The sequence below is a fragment of the Eurypyga helias genome, unplaced genomic scaffold (genome assembly GCF_000690775.1).
Source record: "Eurypyga helias isolate BGI_N326 unplaced genomic scaffold, ASM69077v1 scaffold3200, whole genome shotgun sequence".
Lineage (NCBI taxonomy): Eukaryota > Metazoa > Chordata > Aves > Eurypygiformes > Eurypygidae > Eurypyga > Eurypyga helias.
This window is the reverse complement of record NW_010224879.1, coordinates 13,212-39,820: the sequence shown is the minus strand read 5'-3', so window position 1 is coordinate 39,820 and position 26,609 is coordinate 13,212. Positions and strand designations below refer to the sequence as shown.

Sequence of the window (26,609 nt, the reverse complement as noted above, 5' to 3'; positions counted from 1 at the left end):
TTGGGGAAGGGCTTTCCTCCAGCCGCCCCTTGGGGAAAGGCTTTCTTCCAGCCCGAGGCCGGGCTCGCCGGCGGTGCCCGCGGCCTGTCGCCTCCTCGCAATAAGCCCCGTGACCCCCGGGGACACGCGCGCGCTGCCCTGTAAAAACACTTGGCTAGAGAACCCCCGGTTCCAGCTTTGCTCACGTTTTTTAAGCTACGTTTTTGCCTTTTTTTTTTTTTCTTTTAGATTAAGTTGTATACAAAACATGGTACTTTGAAATACCAGACAGACTGCGCTCCCAACAATGGGTATTTCATGATTCCCCTCTATGATAAGGTAAGAAATGCCAGGGCTGTCCAGGAGCTGCCGGCAGCTTAAACGTCGGAACAACACCCACCCGTGAAACGCTTGGCTCGGGACATCGTTTGGCTTGTTTTGGACTAAGCTTTCAACTGTTTTCTTTCTTAGTGCTGAGGATTATGACAAAAACCACGTAACTTTAGCTGCAGCGTTGTGTTTGTGCAGTTTGTTCGGCTGCAGCATTGGGGAACCCGAGCTACGGCCAACAACCCTGTGCTGGCAGCTGTACGGGCACTCTCAAAAAGTACAGGTTCCTACAGAGTACAGATGAAAATTTCAATTGTCTACCTCTAGAAATGAAAATAAATCTGTATGAGAATGTGTTTTGACATGACTGATTGAAAATAACTCAAATGACTAATTGCAGATGTTAAAAATGTCATAAGAAAATCATGGTGCAGGAAGCTCAGAATGTATCACAAGTTTGATGTCTATTTAACAGGAAAAATGTTTACATTCAAATTAAATACAAGCTGCCTTTGGATGGTCCGAGTATTTTGCTCTTTTAAAGAGCTGGTTAACTTAGGGGTTGGAAATAAATCCTTCCCTTCCAAATCTATGCATGTAAGATGCTTTCTGATCTCAGTGATTTCATTTTTAGGTCTTTGAGTCTTTCCATGGATAAACTTCAGAACGTATGTGGCAGAACATATGGGGTGCCCACTGATTTGAAGAGGATCTGCATGCAGATTAATACCCTTCTGGTGCAGAGCTTTTAGTGGGATTGAAATTTTGTTATCCCGTGTTTGGGCAGAATGGTTGAGTAGGACCTCCTGGTGGGAAATACTAAAAGCTGATTTGGAGCACATCTGTTGGAGCAGGTAGAGATAGATTGGAACACTTTCTAACACTGAGCTGCTTGAACATAAGCCAGGTTTGGTCTGGAAGCAGTATGAACATGATGATACTTAATTTTTGCTCTTAGCTGGCTGGATGTGAGCCCAGCAACCCAACCTGGCTGGGTAGATGTTGCTGCTTCTTTGAGCAGAGAATCTTAGGCAGGAGGGAAGGAAAATAGGACGCTTGAGTTTTGTGTCACTCTCTGCAGCATGATGCTTGTGTTCTGACTTTTAACTTTTTCATCCTTTAGCTAAATTGAATTTAGATCAGTGAAGACAGTTACTACTCCTTTATTTTTTAGGGGGATTTCATTCTTAAGATTGAGCCTCCCCTAGGGTGGAGTTTCGGTAAGTGCTCATATGTCTTCTTACAATAGGACAGTGTGTCTGCAGTGCGGGACTTAGCTATCTCTAACTTGCAGTTGGAGGGGAAACCAAGTGCTTTTCAAAAGAGATAAGACCAACTGTATGGTTTTAATAGCTAAAATGTACTTATTGTACCAGAGGAAAATAAAGCTGTAAGGTAGATGCTGACAAAGTAACCCAGGAACTGGTTTGAAGGAATGTGGGCTTTTGACAGAAATGGCTGCAGTGGGAGGGGGGGAGAGGATTTCAGCATCAGGATTTGTGGGTGCTTTAACTTTGCTGAAGCAAGACTTCCAGAGCAACGCTTGTGTGCTTGAGATAGTGCATTTAAGTGAGAGTTTTGTAAAGCTAAAGTAGAATTGCTTCATGATTGCTCACTCACTAACTACCCTGCTGTTTCCTTGTTCTTCCCCTGCAGAACCAACCAGTGTAGATATCCATGTGGATGGCATTAATGATATTTGCACAAAGGGAGGTGACATTAACTTTGTGTTCACGGGGTTTTCTGTGAATGGAAAGGTTAGCCTCCTTTACCTTTATTTATTCCACCTCATGCTAATTCTGCCTTCATAAAAACATTCTATTTCAGCTCTGTGAGTTGTTTTTACCCATTTATACTCCAGTTTCTTTTCATTTTGACAGGTTCTCAGCAAGGGTCAGACATTAGGTCCTGCTGGAGTCCAGGTTGTACTGAGAAATGCTGGCAGTGACGTAAACATACAAGCAACTATTACGCAGCCTGGAGGAAAGTGAGTGTGGGTGGTGCATACTGTTCATTTATACAAGATTCTTTTAATTCTGCTGTATCAACTGGGATTGTAGTAGTTCTGAATGATTTTTTCTAACATGTGCATAGCGTCTGAATTGTTTTTCTCTAAATGTATCTTTGTGGCTATTTCTGAAGAGCTGTAACCCCTTTCTTGCCTTACAGGTTTGCTTTCTTTAAAGTGCTTCCCGGTGAATATGAAATCTTTGCATCTCATCCTACCTGGATGCTGAAAGAGGTTAGAGCCTACAAAAATTCTGGGTTACCTGTTTAGTGAGGGCAGATCTGCTAGACCTTCTGTTGATCAACTAGTGTGAAGATGGGTTTTTACGAGTGGATAAGCTTAATGGACTCTCCGTAAATTTAATTTAGGTAGTCAAGAAACTGCCTTGTGCAGGCCCAGTTTGGAGATAGTGGAGCCAGCCGGGGAATGACTGGTAAATGAGCTCTTGCTTTCAGTCATCTAATCCTAGCAGGAGCTTGAATATTATAGCAGATGCTCTAATCCTTCCCTCTCAGACTGCTTGCTTTCTGAGGAGCTCTGGGATCCTGACCAATTCCTAAATCAGTGAAACAGGAAAAATAACTGTTTTGCAAAGTATCTTTGCTTTCCTGTCTTTGTGTTCTGAATAGCCTGTGGACCGTCTTTGGGAACTGCTGCTGGCCTCTGTTGTTGAATATACAGCTTCTGATTGTTACTTAGGTGCTGTAAATGAGATCTAATGGCTACTTTTGATGTAAATGCGTGTGTTTCTGTATTTCAGTCAAACACAGTGGTGCGGGTGACGAGTTCTAATGCTTATGCTGCTAGCCCTCTGATTGTTGCTGGTTACAATGTTTCCGGGTCAGTCAGGAGTGATGGAGAACCAATGAAAGGGGTCATGTTTCTGCTTTTCTCTTCTTCGGTGACTAAAGAGGTAATGGTTTATCAAGTTGTATTTTTTGTTTGGTTTTTTGGGGAGTTTTTTGTCCCACAAGGCCCTTGTGGAAACTCAGCATGTACACAAATCTTGTGCTACATGACCTCCCTGGAATTACTCAGACGTGTAACACAATAGCTGTCTGTTTAAATGTTGGGAAAATTGAGGCTTAAGGCCTACGTTTGGGGTTTTTTTTGGACACAAGAAATTAGAAAACTATTTTAATTTCAACTCTTTTGTTTCAAAAAATTATTTTTGTTCAACTCTTCATTACTGTTTTCAAACAACCAGCTTCCTCAACAATCAGGCTGTTCAGGGACGTAGAGGACTAAGGCCTGAACTGAAGCAAGCAACAAGTGCAAAATACAGTATGGTATTGATCTGTATATTCCCTGTGGGTCAGCAGGGTTAAGGGCTACAGTTTTAAGAGTATTTTTCCAGTTCCACCTTTTTGTATGTTAAATATTGGTTGGTAAATGTGTTCCATCTTGACGATGACGCTCCTCCATGGTGAAAGACCAGCTTCTGGCACATGGCGGAAGATGTTGGAAGACAAATCCTGAGATTCACTGTATGGTAGCTGTAATTTGTCTTCAGCCTGAGGTCTTAACTGCCCTTTGCCCTCTTATTGTGAAGACAAAGTTCAACAGCTTCTATTGCCACCTTAAAAGTGTGTTATGAAATGAGTGTGAAACATTTGGTCATGTACTGTGATTTGTTGTGTAGAGTAGAGCTCTGTTCTGTAATATTAACCTTGTCTGCAGAACTGAAGGCCGTTAATGTTAAGACATGCAGTGGAGTTCTGGGGTACTGGTGGATGTTGAATTTCTCACTTTTCTGTCCTTGTTACCATGAAGTTATGGTTATTTTTTCCTCTTTTACCTATACATGAATTGTAAGCCATGCTGTCCAACTTTGCCTCTGAAATGGTTTTGTACTTCCTGTCCTTCATTCACAGTATGGTATTTTGAACCCTCCTATGTCCCCCTGAAAGTATTTTCTCTGTTCTCCCATGGGGAAAAAAAAGTTTTCTTGCGTTTATTGCCACAGGATGTTGTGGGCTGCAATATTTCTCCTGTGGATGGATTCCAGTCAAGAGATGAGTCTCTATCCTATTTGTGCAATGTTGTGTCAAAAGAAGACGGATCTTTCAGCTTTCTTTCTCTGCCGAGTGGGAAATACACTGTGGTAAGTAGCTAGAAAGTTCATTGCTTGTCTACCCTTTGGGTGGTTAACTTTTGTTTTTCTAAACTAGATCACGCCTAACGCTGTAGCTGTTAAAACAGAGGTAGTTGAGATACCTCAAAGTGGATGAAACAATTGGAATAGGAACCCCCAACCTGCAGTGTATGACAGTGAAGTAAGCTGCAGTGACAGGGCTCCGTGGTGTGGTTTCGGAGGAAGGACTTATTCGCAGATCAGGCTCTGAATTATTGAGTGCATTGGCCAGTCACAGAACCTCACCCAGAGGCTGTTGGGAGACTGAAAGTTTCAGCTGACAACAGCCACCTCGTGCTCTTTAAGGCCTCAGCTTTCTTTTTTGCCCGTTCTCTTTATTATGTCCATGTGGTGTGGGAGGGTGGCTGTCTGTGCCCTGCCTAGAATGATTGTTCTGCATTCTCAGTCTGCATGATCTGGAAGTGGGATTCAAGCTTCCCTCATTCCTTTAACCCTTCCAGCAATCATAGAGTCTCCTTTATGGAACCTCTTGAACATCCAAGGACCTTTGCTGTGTTCTGAGCAGTGGGTTACTTTTCTGTCTCTTCAGATAATCTCGGACAGTTTCCATCAAATGATGTTGAAATACTGCCTTTATTCTCATTTCCATCCCTCTGAGTTATTTTTTCCAGGAAGTTTGCAGCCCATTTGACCATTCATAGAGGTGTCTGATGGTGTTAAAAGACAGAAAATGGTAAATGAAAACAATTCTGTCATCGTAGCTTCTTGGGAGTCAAAAATGATGTGTCTTCTTTCAGATACCATTCTACAGGGGAGAAAGGATTACCTTTGATGTTGCTCCGTCAAGACTGGACTTCCTTGTAGAGCATGACAGTTTACAAATTGAGGTAAGTCATTCAGAGGAAATAATCTTTCTGTGCCATTCATTCCTGTAAAAGTATAAATTATTCTAGCAGAAAGCAGGTGTATTACGGAAAAACTTCTTTGTAGGAAGTTTGAAGACATTTGTTACGTGTGCCCTCCTGCACAGCAGGCAGTGTTTGGCAGCGTGCTGTCTCCTTTCGCTAGGAAGAAAAAACAGGGAAAAGCTGTCTGCTCTGTGCACTTGGATGTGCGTGTTGCCAACAGGCAATAACCTTTCAGGTTGCTTAAACGTACTCGTTCAGATTATCACATCTCTGGAGAAGATGTAAGTCTGTATGGTTTGCTGAGTGCATTGTGTAATGGCATTATGGTCTGTGACTTGGGCATTCTGTGATGCAGATAAATTGGGAATCTGTTCCTGTACTTAAGGGAACAGTTTGGCTGGAGATTGAGATGTGCTTTCATTGTGATTATCCTGGTAAAGTTTTTTCCTAAAGCTGGAAATAAATTTCCTTTATATGGGTGTGTGTGGGAAACAGTTGGTGTTGATTGCTGCAGGTGTGTGTTGGCTTTTACTGAGTAAAGATTAATGTGAACTTTTTTCCTATTACAGCCTGTTTTCCATGTGATGGGTTTCTCTGTCACAGGCAGGGTGTTGAATGGTCCCGAAGGAGAAGGCGTTCCCGATGCCACTGTGACTCTGAACAATCAGATTAAAGGTATGCACTCTCTTGGTCTTTGTTGCTACAGGGAAGCCTGTATTAAGCTGAAGTACAGGACTAGTGCATGAGGTGGAAGTAAGCCTACAGGATAATACACTACATCTGTTGCAATTTATTTGAAATATTAAACTGGTTTTCATGCAGTTGATGAATTTTACGTTTTCTGGCTTAGATGAGAGTCTTAGGTGTTCATTTGTTTTGCTGTAGAAAATTTCTTATATTGTCTTTCAGCATATGCCGAATTGTGCTTTGAAATACAGAAATGAAGGTTGGTGTAGTAAGGCATAATACTGTTTCTTTGTCGTGCAGTGTAAATTAAAAATAGCCTAAAGCAGTGCATTCCCTCTAGCTCTTTTGACACGCAAGGATAGACAGGCAAGATGTGCCCTGGTTTTTAACCCATCTCTATTTGTTACAGTAAAAACAAAAGCTGATGGCTCTTTCCGCCTTGAGAACATAACAACAGGTACATACACAATTCATGCCAGGAAGGAGCACCTCTTCTTTGATACTATTACAGTGAAGATTGCGCCAAATACACCTCAGCTGGCAAACATCATAGCAACAGGGTAAGTACGGGTGTCACGATGAAAATGATATTTGATACATGAGCAAGGTCTTGAAAATGGGTGGTGCTTCCCCACGTCAGGCCCAGACTTGCGCGTGGTTGTCAGGAGCTAAATACAGCTGGAGAAATCCAAGGTAAGTAGGACAGCATGAGTGCAGGGTAATATTTAGTCCGCAGTGTTTTGCTCAAGGCTAGTTAAGGCTTAGAGCACCCTCTTGATAACCTCTCCCTTGCAAATGAAGATGGTAGGACGTGCGCATATTGAGCAATTACAGAACTGTGTGTGGACCAAGAAAGGAACAGAGAGGCTTTTTGCCACTGGTGCTGCACTTCACATATCCTCCTTCTGTGCAAGAGTGAGCTTGTCTAGTCCAGTGTTGTACCAAACATCTTAGTACTCATCACTCTCGAGGTCATAGTTGTCATACATATTCTTTTTCTTGTTTGTGGCTCTTGGACGGCTGGACATAACCTGTATAATGGCAACGGGATGGTTTGGGGAGCGTAAGGCAGTGGTGGGAGATGCAATGAGAGCTGAGGAAGATGAAGGGGGCATGGCTGGCTGTCCAGGAGCTTCTCCTGGAGAAGATCGTGGCAACCCTCTGGAGATGTGAAAACTAGGAATTTACTGAGGCAAATGGCAACTAGGTCATGCAGACTTAGCTAGCTAATTAGAAAAAAAAGCCTTCATGCAGCTAAATGATCAGCAACTGAAAAAAAAAAGTAACTAAGATGTTGTACTGTTGAAAGTGAAAAGTAAAACTTAACAGCTTCTAATTTGTCATTGTTTTGTGTTTTAACAAACGTAGGTGTAGTAGGGTTGTGTTCAAGTGAAGTACCTATCATATTGGAGGTCTTTGACACAAAACATTGCAAACCATTTAAACGTGAGGGGTGGCAATCCTGAGTCAGTTGCCTGCCTAGCTGGAAAAAATAGAAAAAAAGGAAAAAAGATTGAAGTGATGGGGTTGGGGTGGGGGAAGAGTGAAACAAGTTGCTTGCAGAAAGAAACTTAACGTCATGGTGAAAGATCCCATTAATCGTGCATGAGTTTGCCCATTTCCACTGTGTTTGCTTATAGGATCTTTTTGATATGCACACTGTTATGGGAGGAATCCATTCCAATAGTGAGGGTTACTTTTTAAAGAAGTTGTTTTAAAACAAGTGTTATTTTGGGAGCTCTGTGAAATCGATATATTTACTCTGATGTCTGGCTTTTCTTTAACAGATTCAGTGTGTGTGGCCGGATCTCAGTAACTCGTTTCCCTGACACAGTCAAACAGATTAGTAAATACAAGGTAACCATGATGCCTCAAGACAAGGACAAAGCACCACTGGTTACAACAGAAACTGACCCTCATGGGGCATTTTGTTTTAGAGCAAAATCGGGTACATACAGTGTTCAGGTAAGAAGGGCCTTCCATTTCTTTGTTGTACAACTGTCGTGAGGTTTTAGAAGATTTTAAACATTTAGTTTCTGAAATTCGAGAGGTTGAATTTAGATTTTCCTGCTCCTTTTCTCCTATTTGCACTATTTAAACAATGACTTCTTTTTTTCTTAATAAGCAGAGATTCCTGTGCTCCTAGTTCTTTATACTTGTTAAAAGGAGATCAGGCCATTGAGGTTGAAAGTACATATTTCTCTTTCCTCTTAGTTTTGATGTCACTTAGATCACTTTTTATCTTAATGTTATCCTGTGAGTGAGACATGTGATGTGTACCTCTCTCAGGTGCCTAAATGGTTCCTGAGATTATAGGTCACAACAGAACCTGTAGCACAAGCACCATGAATTTTGCATTGTGGAAGATAGTGCAGGCTGGAAGATAAGGATGTGCATGCTTTATAAGGCCTGTAATGGTCCTTGCAGATAACGAACTAGCCTAATGCAGAAGCAGCAGTGAATCCTGAAGTGAAATTCACTCAGACTTTTGAAAATGAGCTGCTTGGAGGATTTTTAGCTCAATTGTATTGCTGTTTGTTGATGGATTTTTAATACAGAATTTTGAAAAGCATATTTGGGAGGCTGGTTTTGCTTTGCCTGGCATTTACAGTAAATTTACGTTTTCTAATTTTGGATAAGTGGACTGAACTCGGCAGAGTGGGTGTATTGGGACCAGTATTTAAAATCTGGTGATGTCTCGATGTCTCATACTCTACAGGTAATTATTCCAGAGGCTGAAACCAGAGCAGGGTTGGCTTTGAAACCCAAAATGTTCCCTGTTACGGTTACAGACAGACCAGTAATGGACGTGACCTTCTCTCAGTTTTTGGCGTCCGTCTCAGGGAAGATCTCTTGTTTAGGTAAGGCAATTTCTCAGGTGGAAGCAGGAACAGAGAACTTTAGCACTGTGTGTGTGAATGAGTGCTGTTTAGATCAAGACACTTGCCGTGCTTAGCCCCACCAGCAGATAAGTAAACTAACTTCCAGCACACAGATGAAGTGGCTCACTTTCTGGGAGACCCTAGAGCCCAATAATAAATACTGGAGCAAAGTAACACACCGACTTTTAATACTTGCTAAGAATAAGCAAGTATTCCTTCCTCGGGAAGGAATTCTGACCTGTTTGCCTTCCTCAGAAAATGGGCAGGGTCTGGAAGGAAATGCACCTGGCTGACACTAGAGATACTGTATGTCAATCAGAGAAGTGCTGGAGGCAAAAAAAGACATTTAAAACACACAAAAAAAAAGCAGTGCACGTAAAAACCTGTAGGCTAGAGGCTCAGGCTGTTAACAGAAGCTTGCAATGTCTCTTCTCTTTCATAAGATTTTTGTCTTTATTTTAGTCTAAGGTCCTCTCTCCTGCTATTTTCCTTGATTACCCACTGATTTCAGGAGATGGTGATTGGAGCTTGAATTCTGTCATTTTCACCCCTTTTTCCTCTCTGAATCCTCTGCTCTAGGTGTTTTGTCTCTCGGATGTTTTCGGGTCCCTGTGGTCTGCAGAGCAAGGTGGACCCAGGGATTTAGTGTTGGCCTCTGGTTGTTCCTTGCCATTAGATAGAAGAATAAGATGAACAGTCTGGAACTTCCTGAAGAATGCAGAATAGTACTGGTAAACAGGCGCTTAAGAAATGCGAGTGAGAGTTTAATTGCAAGTGTTCTCTCCGGAAAGAGAGTCATCATTTTAATCCCAGTACACCTGAGGCTTGGTTGGAGTAGGGGTTTCAGAGGCAAAGCTGGCAAGCAGGATTGCAGTCTCATTTTTGGTTCTTTTCCGCCCAGATGCTTGTGGCGATCTGGTGGTGACGCTGCAGTCTGTGAGTCGCCAGGGGGAAAAACGCAACCTGCAGCTCTCTGGAAGCATGGACTCTGTGGCCTTCACGTTTGAAAATGTGCTACCTGGCAAATACAAAGGTAGGATGATGGGGAAATGCTTGAAGTGCTACTTTAGCAGCTAAATTTGTGAGTTAATCTGTATACTTATGTTATAGCTACTGTTTACAGTATGCCCAACATGGAACTTGTTCTGAAACTTGAGAGAATCTGGAAAAATACTATGTAACGATGCATCCAGTTGTCTTAATCTTGTTTGTTTACCTCTCTTGTCAGCTTACAGGTAACTGGTCCCCTAAGTTTTAGGGTCAGCATGGCTGGTGTGAGGAAGGAGAGCTTTGTTATGAACTGCCCTGTCCCAAGTCTAAGAACAGGGACACACCCTCGTTCTTCTGCTTGCAGACTACCTCTCCTAAGAGCAATGTCTGTTTTGGCCAGCCTACCTTTGCCTACTGTGAAAATAAATTGTTTTCCAGGAGAAGGTTTAGGAGGAGTATGTACAGATTGCTCTTTTTATACATGTCAGAACATCTTTCCACCAGGTGAAGTTGGAGTTAGGTTCTGATGTCCTCTAGGCTGCTTTGACTATTACAGTGGTAGTGTGCATTGCAGAACTTTCCAGGGTGACCAGACTTCATTATCCCTTTTTAGAATAGCTTTTCTGGTGTGAGCCAGCTCTGCTACTGCAGTCGTTGATGTGTATCTGGCTTTGAAGATTGTTGTCAGGGAAGTTAGAGTGATACAGGCTTTTCATGCCACAAAACCTGCCCCTTTTCACACAGTTTTATGTTACTGAAACGCTTTGTGTGGTGTGTATTCTAGTGAGTATTGTACATGAAGACTGGTGCTGGAAGAATAAGTCTTTGGAGTTGGAAGTCATGGAGGAGGATGTTTCGGGAGTAGAATTCAGGCAGACTGGATATATGCTGAGGTGTTCTCTTTCTCACGCAATTACACTGGTACGTAGGTAACAAACGCCCTGGTATTTTTTTAAAAAATTTACGTAGGTAGGTTGGATTGTGCTTGGAATTAAGGCTCTCTCGTGTCGCTAGGGAGTCACAGCACAGCAACATCAATGTTTAGAGTGTTGAGATTTGCCTCTTAGACTGGGTAAAATGGTCTTGCTATAAAAGAGAAGCGTTAATGTATCTTTAGGCAAATACTAGTTTCATTTTGTTGTTTGGTAGTTACTAATAGTGAATTGTGCTGTGGCTTCACAGGAATTTTATCAGGATGGAAATGGACCAGAGAACGTTGGTGTTTATAACCTGTCCAAAGGAGTTAATAGATTCTGCCTTTCAAAGCCAGGTAACAGCTCTAAAATGTTAGTTTAAAAAATGAAGAACCACCAGTCAACTAATACTGCTGGGAATTTAAAACAAACAAACAGCACTAACTGTTGTGGTTTCTGAGGTGTCTGAGGGGCATTGTTTTATTTACCTCTCTATAAAAACTCTCTGTTCTATGTCTTTAGAATTCTCCTACTATTTAGTCCTTCACTTAAATATCAATTCCAGAAGTAAAATGTTTTTCTTTGCTTTTGTCTTAGTGAAGGGCTTTGGCCTTTGATAAATGAAGAACATGAAAATAATCTTCATATGGGTGCTATTTGTCAGTCACATTAGAAGTTTCATTTCTGTACTCGATTCTTGAGGGATAACTGTTATAATTACCGCTAAGAGAATGTTTTAAAATTAGATTTCTTTTTTCTCCCTTTAATGTTTTAGAGCTAATTTTCTATTATGGCCCCTTAGCAAAACAGTTAACAAATATGTTTGCTTTTGATTCAGTTTTCAGCTTGGCTCATTTCCTCCTTACAGCCAGCAGTCTCATTCACAATACAATAATACCCTTTGACTGATTACACAACCATTGTATCAGCCGTGGGACCATAATATGTTATTTCTGAGCTTGTTCGGTTTGTTGTGTTTGTAATTATGTTTATCTGTAGTGATGCCTAATTGTGCTTGATATGGGTGTACGTTAGAAACGCTGCGCAGCTCCCAGTAGTGATGTGTGACTGAACAGAGGTGAATTGTGTCTGCGTGAAAGGCAGTAGATACACAGTCAATTTTGTGGTTGTCCGTGTACCTCAGGTTTCTCATGATCTTGAGAACTCAGCCAACACAGTAAGCTTGACGTTTTCAGTGGATCATTCTTTGACTTAATGTTTACAGGTGTATATGAAGTGACCCCACGTTCCTGCCACCAGTTTGAACATGAGTATTACACTTATGACACGTAAGAGCAAAATCTGCTTTTCATCTTACCCCTATCAGTGTGCTTGCCTAGAGGTTGTTTTTCTGCTGCAGCTGCTTTCTTTCAGCAGTCTGAGATTTCTTGCTATGACTCTCTCTAACCAGTAGAGGGAAGCTTGAGCAAAGCGTGTCAGAGGCATACTCCTGCCCTTTCTAGTCCTAAAAAAAAAGAAATCAACTGATGATAGGCTTTACAGATGTTTTTGCTACGTTAAATGGATATTTTTGTCAGCCTTCTGTCTGTTTAGTGTCGGTTTGGTTTGTAACAAAACAGGTGTTTCAGTGATGACTGTCGATCACTTGTGAGAGTTGAAATGCGGAAGGTAGGGTGTAGTAAGTTTACTAGGAGGCATACACCACCGTTGTATGTCTCTAGTGCGGTGATTCTGGTGATTTGATCCTGCTCACCCCAAGCTGAATTCACCCTAATCACAACTAAGCAGTGCTGATCTTCCTAAGACAGCTGTGTTATATTTAGTTATTTATAGCTTGTGGGCTGGCAGCGTGCTTAATGGCTCTTTGCTTCCAAAAAGAGAATTTCTGCTCCTTTTTTTTTCTGCTCACCAGCACCAAGTGAGTGAATGGATATAAGCAGAAACCCTCTTTCAGTAGCAAAGCATCTTGGTGGACTCTATCTAATATGAGAACTTTTGGGTGTTCTTCTGCTGTGTGTAGAGGGATTGCATATATGAAATCAATCCAATCAGCTTTAGCTTGAGAAGAAGCAGGAGGCATAAAGGAAGAAATTGATTTGGCCAGTGTCATGCAGTGGTTTGGGGTTCAGTGCTGGAAAATGCTCCCTTTCCAATTTGCTATCATGTCAGCACTACAGCTTTTCTGGGTAATTTGTGCATTGTCTTTTATAAAGCACTTCAAACTTGGGGATGGAGCACAGACCCTGCTAAACAAGATCTGGTTATTTTCTTTAGGAGTGGGACCTTGAATTTGTCTCTCTGTTACTTTGATTTACAGGTCCTCTCCCAGTATACTGACGCTCACTGCGGTTCGACACCATGTCCTTGGCACGATTGTAACAGATAAACTGATGGATGTGACTATTACCATTAAGTAAGAACAGAGAAATCCTGGGGCTATAAAAAGGGGAAGAAAAAGACCTCTGTCTCATAAAGTTTTACTCTGCTTTAATACCGCAGTGGCTGCTTTCTAAGGGGGTGGCATCCAGCTCCAGACTGCAAGAGGTTTTTATGCTAAGCCATGCTTTGAGCTCTCTGTAGATGGATAAGTAATTCCCAGCCCTCATTTTGAATATTGTCACTTTGTTTCAATATAGCCCCTTTCTACTTGTCTGTCGTGGTAACAAGGAATGATTTTCTACGTTTTTGTACACTTTAATGAACTGAAATTTCAGAATTACGAGGGTATTGTTTTAGCATAGTTCTAAGCTCTTCAAACTGGCATCTATTTTTTTCCTTTTTTGTTTCCTCGGAATGAAAATCTGCTGCTTTTGAGCATTGCTACTGGTGTGAAGGGGTTTATAAAAGGAAAACCATGCAGAGTGTTTACATGCTGATGCACCAATTTATGTGTAGCTGAACAGACAGCTCACTGGGGAGCACTGATTTGTGAACAGCTTTAATTGTGTGAGGTGCCAGATCTGCCTGGACGTGTCTGATGATGATGAGTCCTTTCTTAATGCTCTGCTGATGTCCACTTGTTCTAGACGGTGGGTTCTCAAACATTTTGAGGTAGAAAACATCTTTTCAGAGAACAAATTACCTGCAGGGCATCGCTTGAGTTCCCTGAGTTTCATGAACCTATAACTGCCACTGCTGGGCCACTACAGCAGCTGAAGAAGAAACAGTGAGATAGCAGAGAGCCGTAAGGATTGTAAAAACAGCTTAGTGAGGAGATGAATGTTATACCCAGCTTCTAGGCTGGTTGGGTTTTTGAGACTATTGGCAAGTGCTTTGAAAGCAGCTCAGTTGCCACGGACCGTCTCTGTTCAAACCTGCTTGAACCTCTTCAGCCGAAGTCTGGTTTGTGAAATGCCATCAAAATAAAAGGAACAGCTTTGGATTGAAAAGCAAGGCAGTTGTTTTTAAAAGTCTCTACTTGTGTACCGTATCCATGGCGGTGACCTCTTAACTTTCAGTTAATAATAAAAAACCCAAAATCAACCCAACCAAAAATAAAGCTGTTTCTTAATAATTTTTGATGATGGCTTGTTTGTGTTTGAAAAGTGAGACTGTAGTAATTTTTAATTACTATCATGAGATCATGTATGTGTCTGTACAAATTTTTAATAGGTTTTAAGACAAAAAAATATTTTTGATACATTTTTGTATTATCTCTGCATTGCAGAGAAAGAATTTAAAGCCTCAATGGACCTTAGTGTGATAGAGCAATAGTTTTTGTTTCTCTTAATAAAACCAAACCAAAAGCCAACAAAATATAGGTGAAGACTGAAGCAGGAGACACAACTATCCTGATAATCTAAAGCGGTTGTAGGAAAAGAAATTGTGATCATTTCAGTTCACTCCTTACAGAGAATTTTCTGGTGTTCGCCAACAGTTTTTCAGACTGTTGTAGAAGAGACATAAGATACAAGGTGCAGGGGGTAGTTGGAGACTGGAAGAAATTGCTACGAAAGAGAGGTGGTAAGATCAGAGAAAGTGAAAAGAGATGTGTTGTTCTGAGGTGATTTAAAGTACTTTGCTTGACCTATCTAGCAATCTGTTCAGTGGACAGGGACAGGATAGCTGGATAGTTCAAATGTGTAGGGCAGATAGGTTAGAACTCAGAGCTTTTCCTGGGAATTGCCAGCTTTTGGAAGTATTTATGTGACAGAAGTTTGTTTTCTCCTTGTATGCTCCTGAGAATACATCCTCTCCTCTACTCCTGTGAGGTGTGTTCTGAGGAAAAGTTCCCAGTACTGGAGGAAAAAAACCCAAGAGTGTTGTTTGTGTTGTTTTTTTTTTCCTTAACCAGTCTTTTTGTTTATTTTGTGTAACTTATCCTTTCTGTATTAAGCTTGTTCTCAGGTTTGGAATGCCAGCCTTTCTCTTTTAGGGCTTTGTTAAAGGTACTCATGCAAACTGGTCCTTTGGTGTGAGGAGGTACCACTGGTTGGTCAGTGCTTCCGTGGGAGGCTGTTGCCCTGCAGCAGAGCTGGTGTCTGTGCTGCAATACCAAGCCCCTCTGCTTACCCGAACCTAAGCCAAGATGCTGCACGCTGCAAAGTGCCTGAGATGTAGGCCTGTGACACTGGCTCTGCAGGGGGATGCTGAGCCATGGCAGAGGGGAGGAGGGGGCGACAGGGCCACCGTAACTTCTTGACTAGTTATAGCATGATGGGGCCGAATCTTTGAGAGTAGCAAGGAGCACCTTCCTGCTAGGCCAGGTACGTTACTGGTCTTCCCTGTGAACAAGCCTTTCTAGTAGTAACTTACTGACATGGAGCTTAAAAGTTTTAGTTATGCTTGGGATAAATAGCAGAATTAAAAAGGAATGTTTTAAAAAAAAAACTGGGACTTGTCTGCTGTGGTATAAAGGTGGTAATTAACAGATCTAACAAGCTCTTCTCCCTGCATAGGAAAGGAGATGATTTTGTTTTCTCCTCCGTGTTTTCAGGTCATCCATTGACAGTGAACCTGCCTTAGTGTTAGGGCCCCTGAAATCTGTACAGGAGTTACGTAGGGAGCAGCAGCTGGCAGAAATTGAGACCCGCCGACAGGAAAGAGAGAAGAAGGGTCAAGAGGAGGAAGGAACAAAGCCACCAGTGCAAGAAATGGTGGAGGAACTCCAAGGACCGTTCCTATATGAATTTTCATACTGGGCAAGGTAATGCCAAGATCCAGGGGGTATTTGTGCTGTTGTCTGGTGTTTCCACCAGACAGAGTAGTGATACGTTCTATATAGGAAAGAGCTGCTGTATGGGCCCCTGTGCCTGTTGTTGACAGTCAGCTAAACAGAAACTAGTACCACATAATGTGAATTTTGTTTAGGTTATGGCTGGTCTTTTTCCTTGGGGTATTTAGATGGGTTCTTGGGTCAAGATGCAGTACTCTCTTCTGCACGAGAGCTGCTAGTTCTATTTTCTTCTAATTGTATCTTATTTGTGCTTTATAGGTCTGGAGAGAAAATTACTGTGACACCATCATCGAAAGAGCTGCTTTTCTACCCGCCTTCTGTGGAAACAGTTGTTAGTGGAGGTGAATATAAATAAAATCTAGTTTGAAAGGAGTGGGTTTTTAAGGCAGAAATGTACCCTTATAGATGAACGTGTGAATAGCTCTTCAAAGGCAATGTTAGGAAGGTTTCTATTGCAGCTATTTCTTCACTCTGGAATTTGGAAGCATGGGTATTTGGTAGAGGGTGCAAGTGCAGTTCTTACCAGTAGAATGTGCTTCCAAGTGCTGAAAGACAACCTGGCATAAGGGGAAGGACTAGATTTCTGGACATTGCACCAGGTTCTCAGAGTTGTTGATATTATTCTTATCTAGAAGAATAGTTGTGCAAAAGCAGTGTTGGTATTCTGAGTTTGTTACCAAATGCAAGTTTCTCTTGTTTTCTTTCTAGTAAATTACAATAATAAAAACATTGACAAAAAAGGAAATTCCAGAGTTGTGAGGGTTGTCATCAGTCAGTATCCATCTTGCCCTCAGGTGCCAAAGTGGACATACTTCATTTGAAATCACTTGAAAATGTTAGGTACCCCTTTTTATGTGCCTCTTTGTTGTGCACATTCTAAATACGTTGGAGGGGAGGGGGAATACGGTTTTACTCATGTCATTAAACACGAGACATGCTGACCTGAATTCGATCTCAAAACCTTTTGTTGGAGCTCAGTGTAGTATCGGCTAGAAGGGAATATTGTTGCAATCTTCTCCATGGGGCTGTGGCTTTGAATCCTCAAAGCACTTGCCAAAACCAGAATGTTTGTTTTGAAGATGTGCTTACAGCTTTAGAACTTAGTTATGGATTTTGTGACTATTTAGATGTTCTAAGATGTGTTCAGAGGCCATAGAATTGTGTGAGTTGATTCTAAGGTAAAAGAAGATGAAGCGATCACTTGGGAAGTGCTTAAACTGTTGTTGTAAGACAGAATGGTGAGTGGATTTTTAACTTTCTTTTTTGTCTTAAATCCCCTTTGCCATGACCAAGAGAGCTGTCCTGGAAAGTTGATAGAGATTCATGGAAAAGCAGGCTTATTTCTGGAAGGACGAATTCATCCTGAATTAGAAGGTGTTGAGATTGTCATTGGAGAAAAAGGAGCAACTTCTCCACTCATCACAGTGTTCACTGATGACAAAGGTGCTTACAGGTGATTAACAGATTTGTTTTGATCTTTTGGATTCTTTAGTTAGAAGTGCAGTGGTGAGTTGACGACGTGTGTGTGATACCCAAGTGCTTCTTTTAAAATGAGTTATTTCCTTTCATTTGAAGTGTTGGGCCGCTCCACAGTGACTTGGAATATACAGTTGCTGCTCAGAAAGAAGGATTTGTTTTGACTGCGGTAGAAGGAACAGTTGGGGACTTCAAAGCTTTTGCTCTTGCTGGGGTGACGTTTGAGGTAATGTCCTAAACGCTTTGGGTTCTGAATGAATAGTGTGTGCACTTAGAGCTAGAGAGGAAGAAAAGTTAACCACATGTCCCTGCCAAACACAAAAGGGTCTGGGATTTCGGGATAATTTTGTTATGGGGAAACAAATCTCAGTGGGTAAGATTAGTTGCAGACCATGACTTGCCATGCCGAAGATGTTTTGCAAGGTTTATAGAGTGAAAGTTAGCACCTGCAGTCCAAAAGACTTGCTTTATTTGCTTTTGTAGAGTCGGACCACTTTTTCTTAATGAATTTTATCCCTCAAGGTGTTCTTTTTTCTCATATACAGTCTGGTCCAACTGGTGCCTAGCTCTGGTCTTTGGGATACTTTGTTCTGGCCCCTAGCATGCCCTGTGATGTGACAGAGAAGGACTGTTCGGGTGGCACATACTATGTGCAGCTGTGGCTGCCCAGATATTGAGAGCATGAGCTTTTGTATCCCTGCAGCCTCCCAGGAGGGAGTACCCTGCAGGTGTGGCTGGTTTTCTTCTGCTTACGGCTGAGTGCTCAGAGCCAGCACATCAGTGCACTCTGTAACGGGCTTCAGAATGGAACCCTTCTTCATAAAGCAACCCACACTTACATGTAAAACTGTTTCTTTTTCAAAACCAGATCAGATCAGAGGATGACCAGGCTCTTGCAGGAGTTCTGTTGTCCCTTAGTGGAGGGGTATTTCGGTCTAACCTCCTTACACAGGACAATGGCATGCTGACTTTTTCCAATCTGGTGAGTTGAAATTGATTGTTCTGAATGTGGCCGCATGTGCGATGCTGTGTTACTCTGCCCTCCAAAACAGGGATGCTGTTGGCTCTCTTCAGTGGCAGGGGGATGGGTGGTCTCCTTTGAAGTCATAGCCCACAGTGGGAGATGTAGGTCCCTCAGAGTAGACAGCACCGAAAATCTTAGCCAAGTGAAAGATGTGAAACCTAACCTGGCAAGAGGTTTCTCCCCAACGGGTAGTAGATGATCTTGATTGATCTTAGTTACTAATTTGCAGCCTGGAAACATGTAACAAGCCAATTTGTAGATGATAATTTGAGCGTCTTTAGAGGAAAGAAATCTAATTAGGTTATTGATCTGACACGTGTCGACATGCCTGAATACTTTCCTTGCAGACATCTTTCTCTCCTGGTCACCTTCCTGTCCTTGAGGTCTTGCAGTAAGGTTTTGGGGCCATGGTTTCCTTTCTGTCTTCAGGCTTTATCACCTGGTGGACTTCCATTGGTTTACTGTGCAGTGTGCTCCCTGTTTTTCAGTGCTCATGTTTTCAGACCAGTTTAACTGCTTTTTAGGGAGCTCTTGCAGGAACGCAATTGTTTGGAGTTGGTGAATTTTTGTGTCACTATCAGTAAACAGCTTGTTTTATGCCTGTTTGCAGAGCCCAGGGCAGTATTATTTTAAACCCATGATGAAAGAGTTTCGCTTTGAACCATCATCACAAATGATTGAAGTGCAGGAAGGACAGAATCTTAGAATTCAGATAACTGGTTACAGAACAGCTTACAGGTCAGTAGAGCTGAAACGCCGTGCATCGTACTGTATCGGGATGGGTTACGCAAAATGTGTGTTTTCTCCCAATACACCTCTGTTCGGAAGGTTTGGAGCATACTTTTGAGGGCACAGTTTAACTTAATTATGCTGTGTATAAGTGGGTTTTTTAGCCTTTTCTCATGCGTGTATATGGAATTTATATAGCTAAGTCCAGATGGCAAGACTGTAAGGAGAAACTTTGCTACGAAAGCAGTGTGTTGGCCACTTGAAGTGGCTTGTGCTCTGTCCAGTGGGATGGGAGAGGACTACCCTAGGGATAATAGACCAGTTTGGGTACCTGACTTCAAGATCCTTCCTTTCCTTGCCCTCAGAGGTGAGTGCTGCTATTCATGGACATCAGGGAACTTAGATTCCCAAAGTCGTCCTCTGAGCTGCAGCTAATTCTGTTGCTTTAAAGAGTTTAACATACACATTTTCAATTCCCCTTTTCTTCTCCGTGCTATGTTAAATATATTAAGTACTTTTTCCATCGGTAATAACAATAAAACGTCTTCAAAATGTGCATTAAAACAGCATCTGCACATCTCTAGCAATTGATTCTCTTTATACCTCTAGCTGTTACGGCACAGTTTCTTCGTTAAATGGAGAGCCTGAGCAGGGCGTCTCAGTGGAAGCTGTGGGGCAGAAGGATTGTAGCATCTATGGAGAAGACACAATAACTGACGAAGAGGGCAAATTCAGGCTACGTGGCCTTCTGGTAAGGATGGGAGCGCTCCCTGTTGTTTACTTTTATGTTAGTGTGATAATGGAGCAATAAAACGTGTTCTATTAATTAGCTCTGGGTTTCTGTTATCCCATCACATTTGCTAGCTGAGATTCCATTGAGCGTGTCTGCGTTACACTGCCACGTAGTGAGCGTTCATTCCAGTATAGGGGGCAAAAAACTTTTTGCGTAAGCCTGTGGGACCTGCTGCCAGCATGCTGTGGTGGGCTTCCCGTGGGCTGACATGAGCCCCGGTCCGTGCACTCAGTGTGTCTAACCGGCGCTCAGCTGTTACAGCAGGGGCCTTTCTCGGTCAGAAGAACTGGGGGAAGTGTTTAGTTTCTCTTGTGAAAACACTGTGACAGCATGTTTTTAGCAGGATATTGGGTGTATGCGTGGCGTTGGTTGTACAGCACGTAAGTAAAGCAAGCTGTGCAGGCAACATGGAAGCTGCATTTCTGGGACCACTTTGTATGGAGTAAGCAATTATGTTGAAGTATTTGATCAGGTTTTAATGCTGTTTAATACATTTTCTTTCTAGCTACAACACTTCACAGCAGATGATTTAATAGTGTAATGCAACAAACTAGTGAAAGTTCTGTGATAGGCCTTCTGTGTTTGCTGGCAGTAAATGCTGAGTTAAATTTTCTATCTGGGATAAGGAGAACTTTAACTGGAGAGCATTAGATCTGTTTGGGAGGTGTATCTTAAATGGAATCTCTTACTGTCTCCTAAAATGGAAGTGTTGGGATTTATCACTGAATGTTGCTTTTAGCCTGGCTGTGTGTATCATGTCCAACTCAAAGCTGAAGGCAACGATCACATTGAGAGAGCTTTACCGCAGCATCGTGCGATTGAGGTAATTCTTTCTCTTTTCTTGTGGCATCGCTTCGGTCTGAAATGCGCCTGTCTAGGCGTCATGTCTGGTCTGTCAGCAGCAATGCAGCTGGCTGCGTTCTCTTTAGACAAGTGGCTTTCAGCAAGTTAGCTCCCTAAACACGGGCCCCGCATTCTGTATCAGCACCGTAGCTTAAAACTGAAATAACATACAGCCCAAAGAGTAAACAAGTGCAAAGGTTTCTTTCAGAGTCACAAAAACTACACATCAAGAGATGAGAGAATAAACGCCTAGAATTCCTTTCAGCATTTCTTTGAGTGGGACAAAGCACTAGCGACTTGAGGATGTCATAAATTGTCATATCATGCTGTCTTCATATTTAGTTATGATAGATAGTCTTTGTTATGCTTTATTTGGTCCAAATCCTACAGTCTTGATGCAGATGAAATTGTCATTGAGACTAGAAACCTTTTCAATTACAAGTTGTTATTACATTTTATAAACTGATGAAATCTTATTAAGTATTCCTCCATCCTTACTGATTCAGATTAGTTGCCCTGCATTTATCTCTCAATATCCAGCAAAGGTTAATTAGCCTTCGTTAGTTGTCCAGAACCTTTCAGTGGGAGATGGTCATTACTTGAACTCAGGCATGTGCCCGACCAGGGTGCCCTCTGCAGCGAAAAAGAAGGGCAGAAATCTTTCAGCTCCGTAGTGTCCTCTTGCTAAGAGTGCTTGCTGATTGGAAAGGGAAGAGAATGGCAACTAGAATTCCAGAAAATCAGAGGAAGGTTATGTACTGCACGTGAGAGCGGTATGCAGTAGCTTATACTGACAGTATCCTGGCTAGTCTGCCGTTCTCTCCTGGAGAGAGAAGCGTTGGAATGACACCTACAGGGAAAGGGTACAGCCTCAGTGGTGCCAGACTGGTGGTTCGGCACCTGGCCTAACCCTAACCTGTCTTTCCTTACTGTGGTCGGAGTGCAGCTTTAGGAACACAAATGTTTTGTGTGCTAAACAATTTTGAAGGCTATGAAGTTACATATTTTTGAAGTAGGTTATATTATGATATGGGCTTATTCCTCATTAATCAACTGCATGAACATCCTAGCACTGTGATGTGCAGAGATGCAAGATACTGTGACCAGCGTTCAGACATCAGGCTGTCCTGTGTCTGTAACTCAGCCTCTTCCAAAATAACGCATGCTTTTGATATTCTTCCATTTTTAGTGTAGCTTAATGCCATCAGCCGTGTGCTGATAATGCACATGTCTGTAATTGCAAGCTGTGTACTCTGGAGGAAAAGTACTTGCAATTGGAAAGTCTTCGAGTTTCATGTGGTTAGTGTAGAACAAAATTCACTTCTTGTTTAGAATTCCGAGCAGTATTTGTGTTGTGCTAACTGTCTTCTGTTAACTGTTCCTCTGCTGGCAAAAACATGACCGTGTCTTCTGTTGCAGGTTGGGAACAGCGACATTGATGATGTTAATATTATAGCGTTCCGGCAAATTAATCAATTTGATTTAAGTGGAAATGTAATTACATCTTCTGAATATCTCTCCACATTATGTGTAAGTTTAAGCCTTTCATTTTTGTCAAATATATTTGCCATTGGTTTCCCAATGGTTTTTTATAGGGTCACGAGAAATTGTTCTGTAGCCAGAGTACACATTTAATTCAAATTATGATTAATACGTCAATGAAGGTGAATTTGAATTCCTGGTAGAATTGACGTTCCAATGTTGCACACTACTTTAATGTTTCCATTTTTCATGGCAGTATTTTTAAGAAATATTTTCTCAGGTTGGCCTGTACATTTCTGGGTCTGCTTCCCTGTTTATGGATGCCCTGTCCCTAGGGAGAGCAAGACACCAGGGGTGAAATGAGTCTTCTGTATCAGAGCACTGCGTTAGTTTCTGGAATACCTGGAATTTTTGGCATGCGTGTTTGCTAGCAAGAAGATACCATGTGAATGCAATGATACCATTAGGACACATGAATTTAAAAGTACAGTTATAAGAGAAAGTATGAGGCTTTGAGCAACCTGGTCTAGTGGCAGGTGTCCCTGCCCATGGCAGGGGGGTTGGAACTGGATGGTCTTTAAGGTCCTTTCCAACCCAAACCCTTCTGTGATTCTATGAAACAGCAAAGCTGAAATTTTCAAAGTTCAGAAGTCTGTACTGTGATCTGGAAATACTTGCTAAACACCTGTGATCCTTTTGGCTTAGGATGCAAATGCTGGAAGTAGCTGCAAGAGGTGTTAGTGTGGTAGGAGTCACTACTATTTCTCAGGTTGAAAAGCTTCTTGACATGTTACCTACAAATACAAATGCAGCGCCTGGATCTCTTTCAGACTCTTTTCTTTCTATCATCTCCCCTGCCAAGATCTCATTGCTAAGCTGTTGGATTTTTTGGGAGACATCCAAAGGATCCAACACTCAGAGCAGGCGTGAAGGGAAAATGTATCCCCTTCATGCCCGTGTCCACACCTGTACCTGTTCCCTATGAGGCTGGGACTTACGCAGACATTTTTGTGTGAGAGATGTGCCAGGATCTGATGCAAACGAGCGGTTTTGTGACCTCAGTCAGGTTCCTTCTGGTTGCACAGGCTTGATGAAACAACTGGAAATGCTCTGGTGAGCTGTGGTTGGAGCTGCAGCCATGGTAGCACTGGGCAGAATCAGTGAGAATGTAGTTGGGCTGTGCCTCCAAGGAGAGCCGAGTCTTGGCAAATCCTCATCCGGGGGCTTACAAACAAGGGTAGTTGCTAGAAGGCTGATTCAGAGTGGTCCTCAGAACCCATCACTTCGCTTACCATATCTTCTTGTAAGGAGGTGCTGCTGCCACTGCCATGATGCAGCTTGTTAGGTAAGTGCAGAGAAATTGAAATCAAGCAAAATGAGCCTTTAGAGTAGGAATTAGAAACAACTCCCAGCTGCAAATTCCTGTGGGAAACTGGTGGGATTATCTGGAAGAATTGCTCCATTGTGGTTGAAGCACAGCACAGACTACTCTGGATACAGTAGATATGCGAAAATGTCGGACACCAGTTGTTCCTAAATCCTTTCAAGTTCTGTAAAAAGGCTGTTTCTGTGGCTTTTCACATCCCAGATTAGAACAATTCCAGGTGTTCTTACTTGGCAACTTCCTGTTTATAAAACACACGATGAACTTTGAAATGCTTTTATCCCTGAAGATGTGGGATGTGTGAAATATCTGTTGTGCAGGCTCAGAAATGCCTGGTTTGTGCTTTCTTCTTTCCCTCACAGGTGAAGCTTTACAAAAGTGAAAATCTCGACAACCCAATTCATACAGTCAACTTAGGCTTATCCCTGTTTTTCCATTTCCCACCACTACTCCGAGATGGAGAGGTAAGAATATTGATGAATAATTAGCTTAGGTCACTTCAGTTTTATTCCCTACGGACACCGAAGCGTTACTCCTGGTGTGCCTGCGGTACTGTGTTCATGCTGGAGTGACCAGTGTCTCAGAAGACTGGAAGCCTGTTAAACTGGCTTTTGCCATTCCATGAGAGTTGTGTCTGACTGCTGCTGGTGCTGTAGGCTGAGCATATTTTTTTACCCACAGAATTACGTGGTTCTCCTGGATTCGACGCTGTCTAAATCACAGTATGACTACACCCTGCCTCAAGTCTCGTTCACTGCTCTTGGCTATCACAAGCACATTACACTGATCTTCAGTCCCACTGTAAGTACACAGTGCTTGAATGTTCCCGCGTTCACCAGGAGAGCGATGTCTGGTGGTGCAACCTGCATGTGTGTTGTGGTCTTGGCCGAACTTCCTACGGCGTAAATATAAAGGTTAATTTGGGTCTGGCCACACGGAAGGTGTCAGGCAGGGGTATCATAACCTGGTGTGTTAAGGGGAAGGAGTGCAGGGAGGCGTTGTAGCCATGCCACTAGCTGGGGGCTGGAGAAGGAAGATAGGATTGTTGTCAGAATTCCTTCCAAGACTTGTGTGTATGTGAAAGAAGGATCATCAGGCCAGAAAGAGCTTTAGTTATAGGAGCTGAGGTGGAGGGTAAAGCAGAGGGGTTCTCAAACTAACATCAGGGGAAGACTTCTCTGTTGAGGGAGAGAAGTGTCTTGCACTTCTGAAGAGTGCAGTGCTCCTTCCGTAACACCGAAACGATCTATTCCTTTCTGCATCACTGCACGCTCAGATGCCAGTGAGACAGGAGGGAGACGTGAAATGGCAGTTAGAAGTGAAGGATGCAGATGTGCCTGAAAGACTCTGGGCTACTCTGGTTGCTGCAGCAGTATCACTGGGATCAGAGAGGTTTGGGCAGCGTGTGACAGATAAATCAAAGCACACCAGGTTGGAGACTGACCATCAGTGAATTGGCTTTAAAATCAGCAAATAGGTAACAAATGAATGAACCTGATGAAGGGGACTGTGGTGAAGTTGAAGGTAAAGTAAATCTTAGAGCAGCGCTTAGAAGGAATTCTGATGGGAATGGCTGGACATGCCACATGATCCTGTCACTGATGTTGCTTATACTGAGGGATTTCATGGTCAAAATGACTCTGCTTTAAAAAAAAAAAAAAACAAACTCAAACCATGCTCCCCACTGCTTTCAGAGAAAGCTGCCTGAACAAGATATTGCCCAAGGATCTTACATCGCGTTACCGCTGACACTGCTTCTGTTGTTGGCTGGTTACAACCACGATAAGGTAGGTCATGGGGGTTTTTGTCTCATCCAAATATTATTGTCCTATCAGTGAATACAGTGTGGAGGGTTTGCTGAGGTGATTTTCCAGAGAGAGAAGCAGTCAGCAGTCACCTTAAGTGACACATTTGAAGAAGAGCCTTTAAAAGAACAGTGTGAGTTCCTGTGCTGCTTCTGAATTTTGTCTTCTCATTTGATGGCTCTGAGAGAAAAACAATACAGCATCATTCAAGTTCAGATAGCTGGACTCAGTGATAATGGGAATGGAAATAATTATTTTATTGACTTCAGGAACAATCAGACTGGAAAAAGTCTTGCAGGTCATTGGGTCTTCTCTCTTTAGCTTTACACCCTCCCAGTGGAAAGCTCTTGGGAGGAATGGAACTACCTGCTGTATAACTCCCTCTGTTAACAAGCCATGCTCTTCTAGTCTTCTCTTCTACAACTGGGTTTCTGTTTTGCTGATAAATCTGTCTGTGCAGTTTGATTTCCTCTCAGACATGGGCATGACAGCACAGAACATGGGATTCTCCGGGGTTTCTGCAGTGTCACTGAAAGTGCCTCCACTGACAGTAGCGGTCGCTTTCGAGACTCGGGACTCAAACTGCTGTTCTTGGCTAGATGATTGCAGGAAAAAACGTTCCTGACAATGATTTTAGTTTTGGATTATCAGAAATTCCCAGAAGTTTGGCTTGATTCCTTCCCAAGACCTGTTGCCATTTTCTGATATCTTTGCAGCTGTGCAATTTGCGCAGTAGATCCTGTCTGTTTGGGGATGCTTGGGTCTAAAGAACGTTGTCCTTCAGACCTTGCGTACCATTGTAACCACAAGCTGCTTCCCCCTTTTTTGTGTGGTTTTTTTTTCCCCCCAGCTTATTCCCTTACTGCTGCAGCTGACAGCTCGACTGCAGGGAGTACGTGCCCTTGGACAGGCAGGTTCTGACACGGGGGGCTCCGAGGATGCAAAGAGGCAAACAAAAAAACAGAAGACGAGGCGGACGTGAGGTGAAAGGAATGGTTGCACGAAGTGGTGCTCTCTCAAACTGGAGCCTGAGAAAGCCAAGCCACTAAGATAACGTTTTTGTTGAATTTGAGGACTTCGTGTTTCCATTGTTGCTACATGAGCGCCATTTGTCACACTTGCTCCATTTCGGTTGTAAATTTT

At 42.5% G+C, this 26,609-nt stretch overlaps 1 protein-coding gene across 1 annotated transcript; it reads left to right on the top strand.

Annotated features, from left to right (window-relative positions):
* Positions 1-228: 228 nt before the first annotated feature.
* Positions 229-26,609, top strand: LOC104506133 (nodal modulator 1; the record flags this gene model as incomplete). Its single annotated transcript, XM_010146976.1, has 30 exons — positions 229-318; positions 1,484-1,529; positions 1,966-2,066; positions 2,190-2,296; positions 2,479-2,551; positions 3,078-3,230; positions 4,284-4,421; positions 5,210-5,299; positions 5,890-5,995; positions 6,417-6,567; positions 7,795-7,972; positions 8,727-8,868; positions 9,791-9,922; positions 10,664-10,800; positions 11,062-11,149; positions 12,019-12,082; positions 13,072-13,167; positions 15,691-15,900; positions 16,189-16,271; positions 17,224-17,383; positions 17,506-17,632; positions 18,275-18,388; positions 19,041-19,168; positions 19,769-19,910; positions 20,692-20,775; positions 22,215-22,325; positions 24,024-24,125; positions 24,343-24,462; positions 25,356-25,448; positions 26,317-26,609. Coding segments are annotated over 30 exons (3,498 nt in total), but the record flags the coding sequence as incomplete, so codon positions are not given.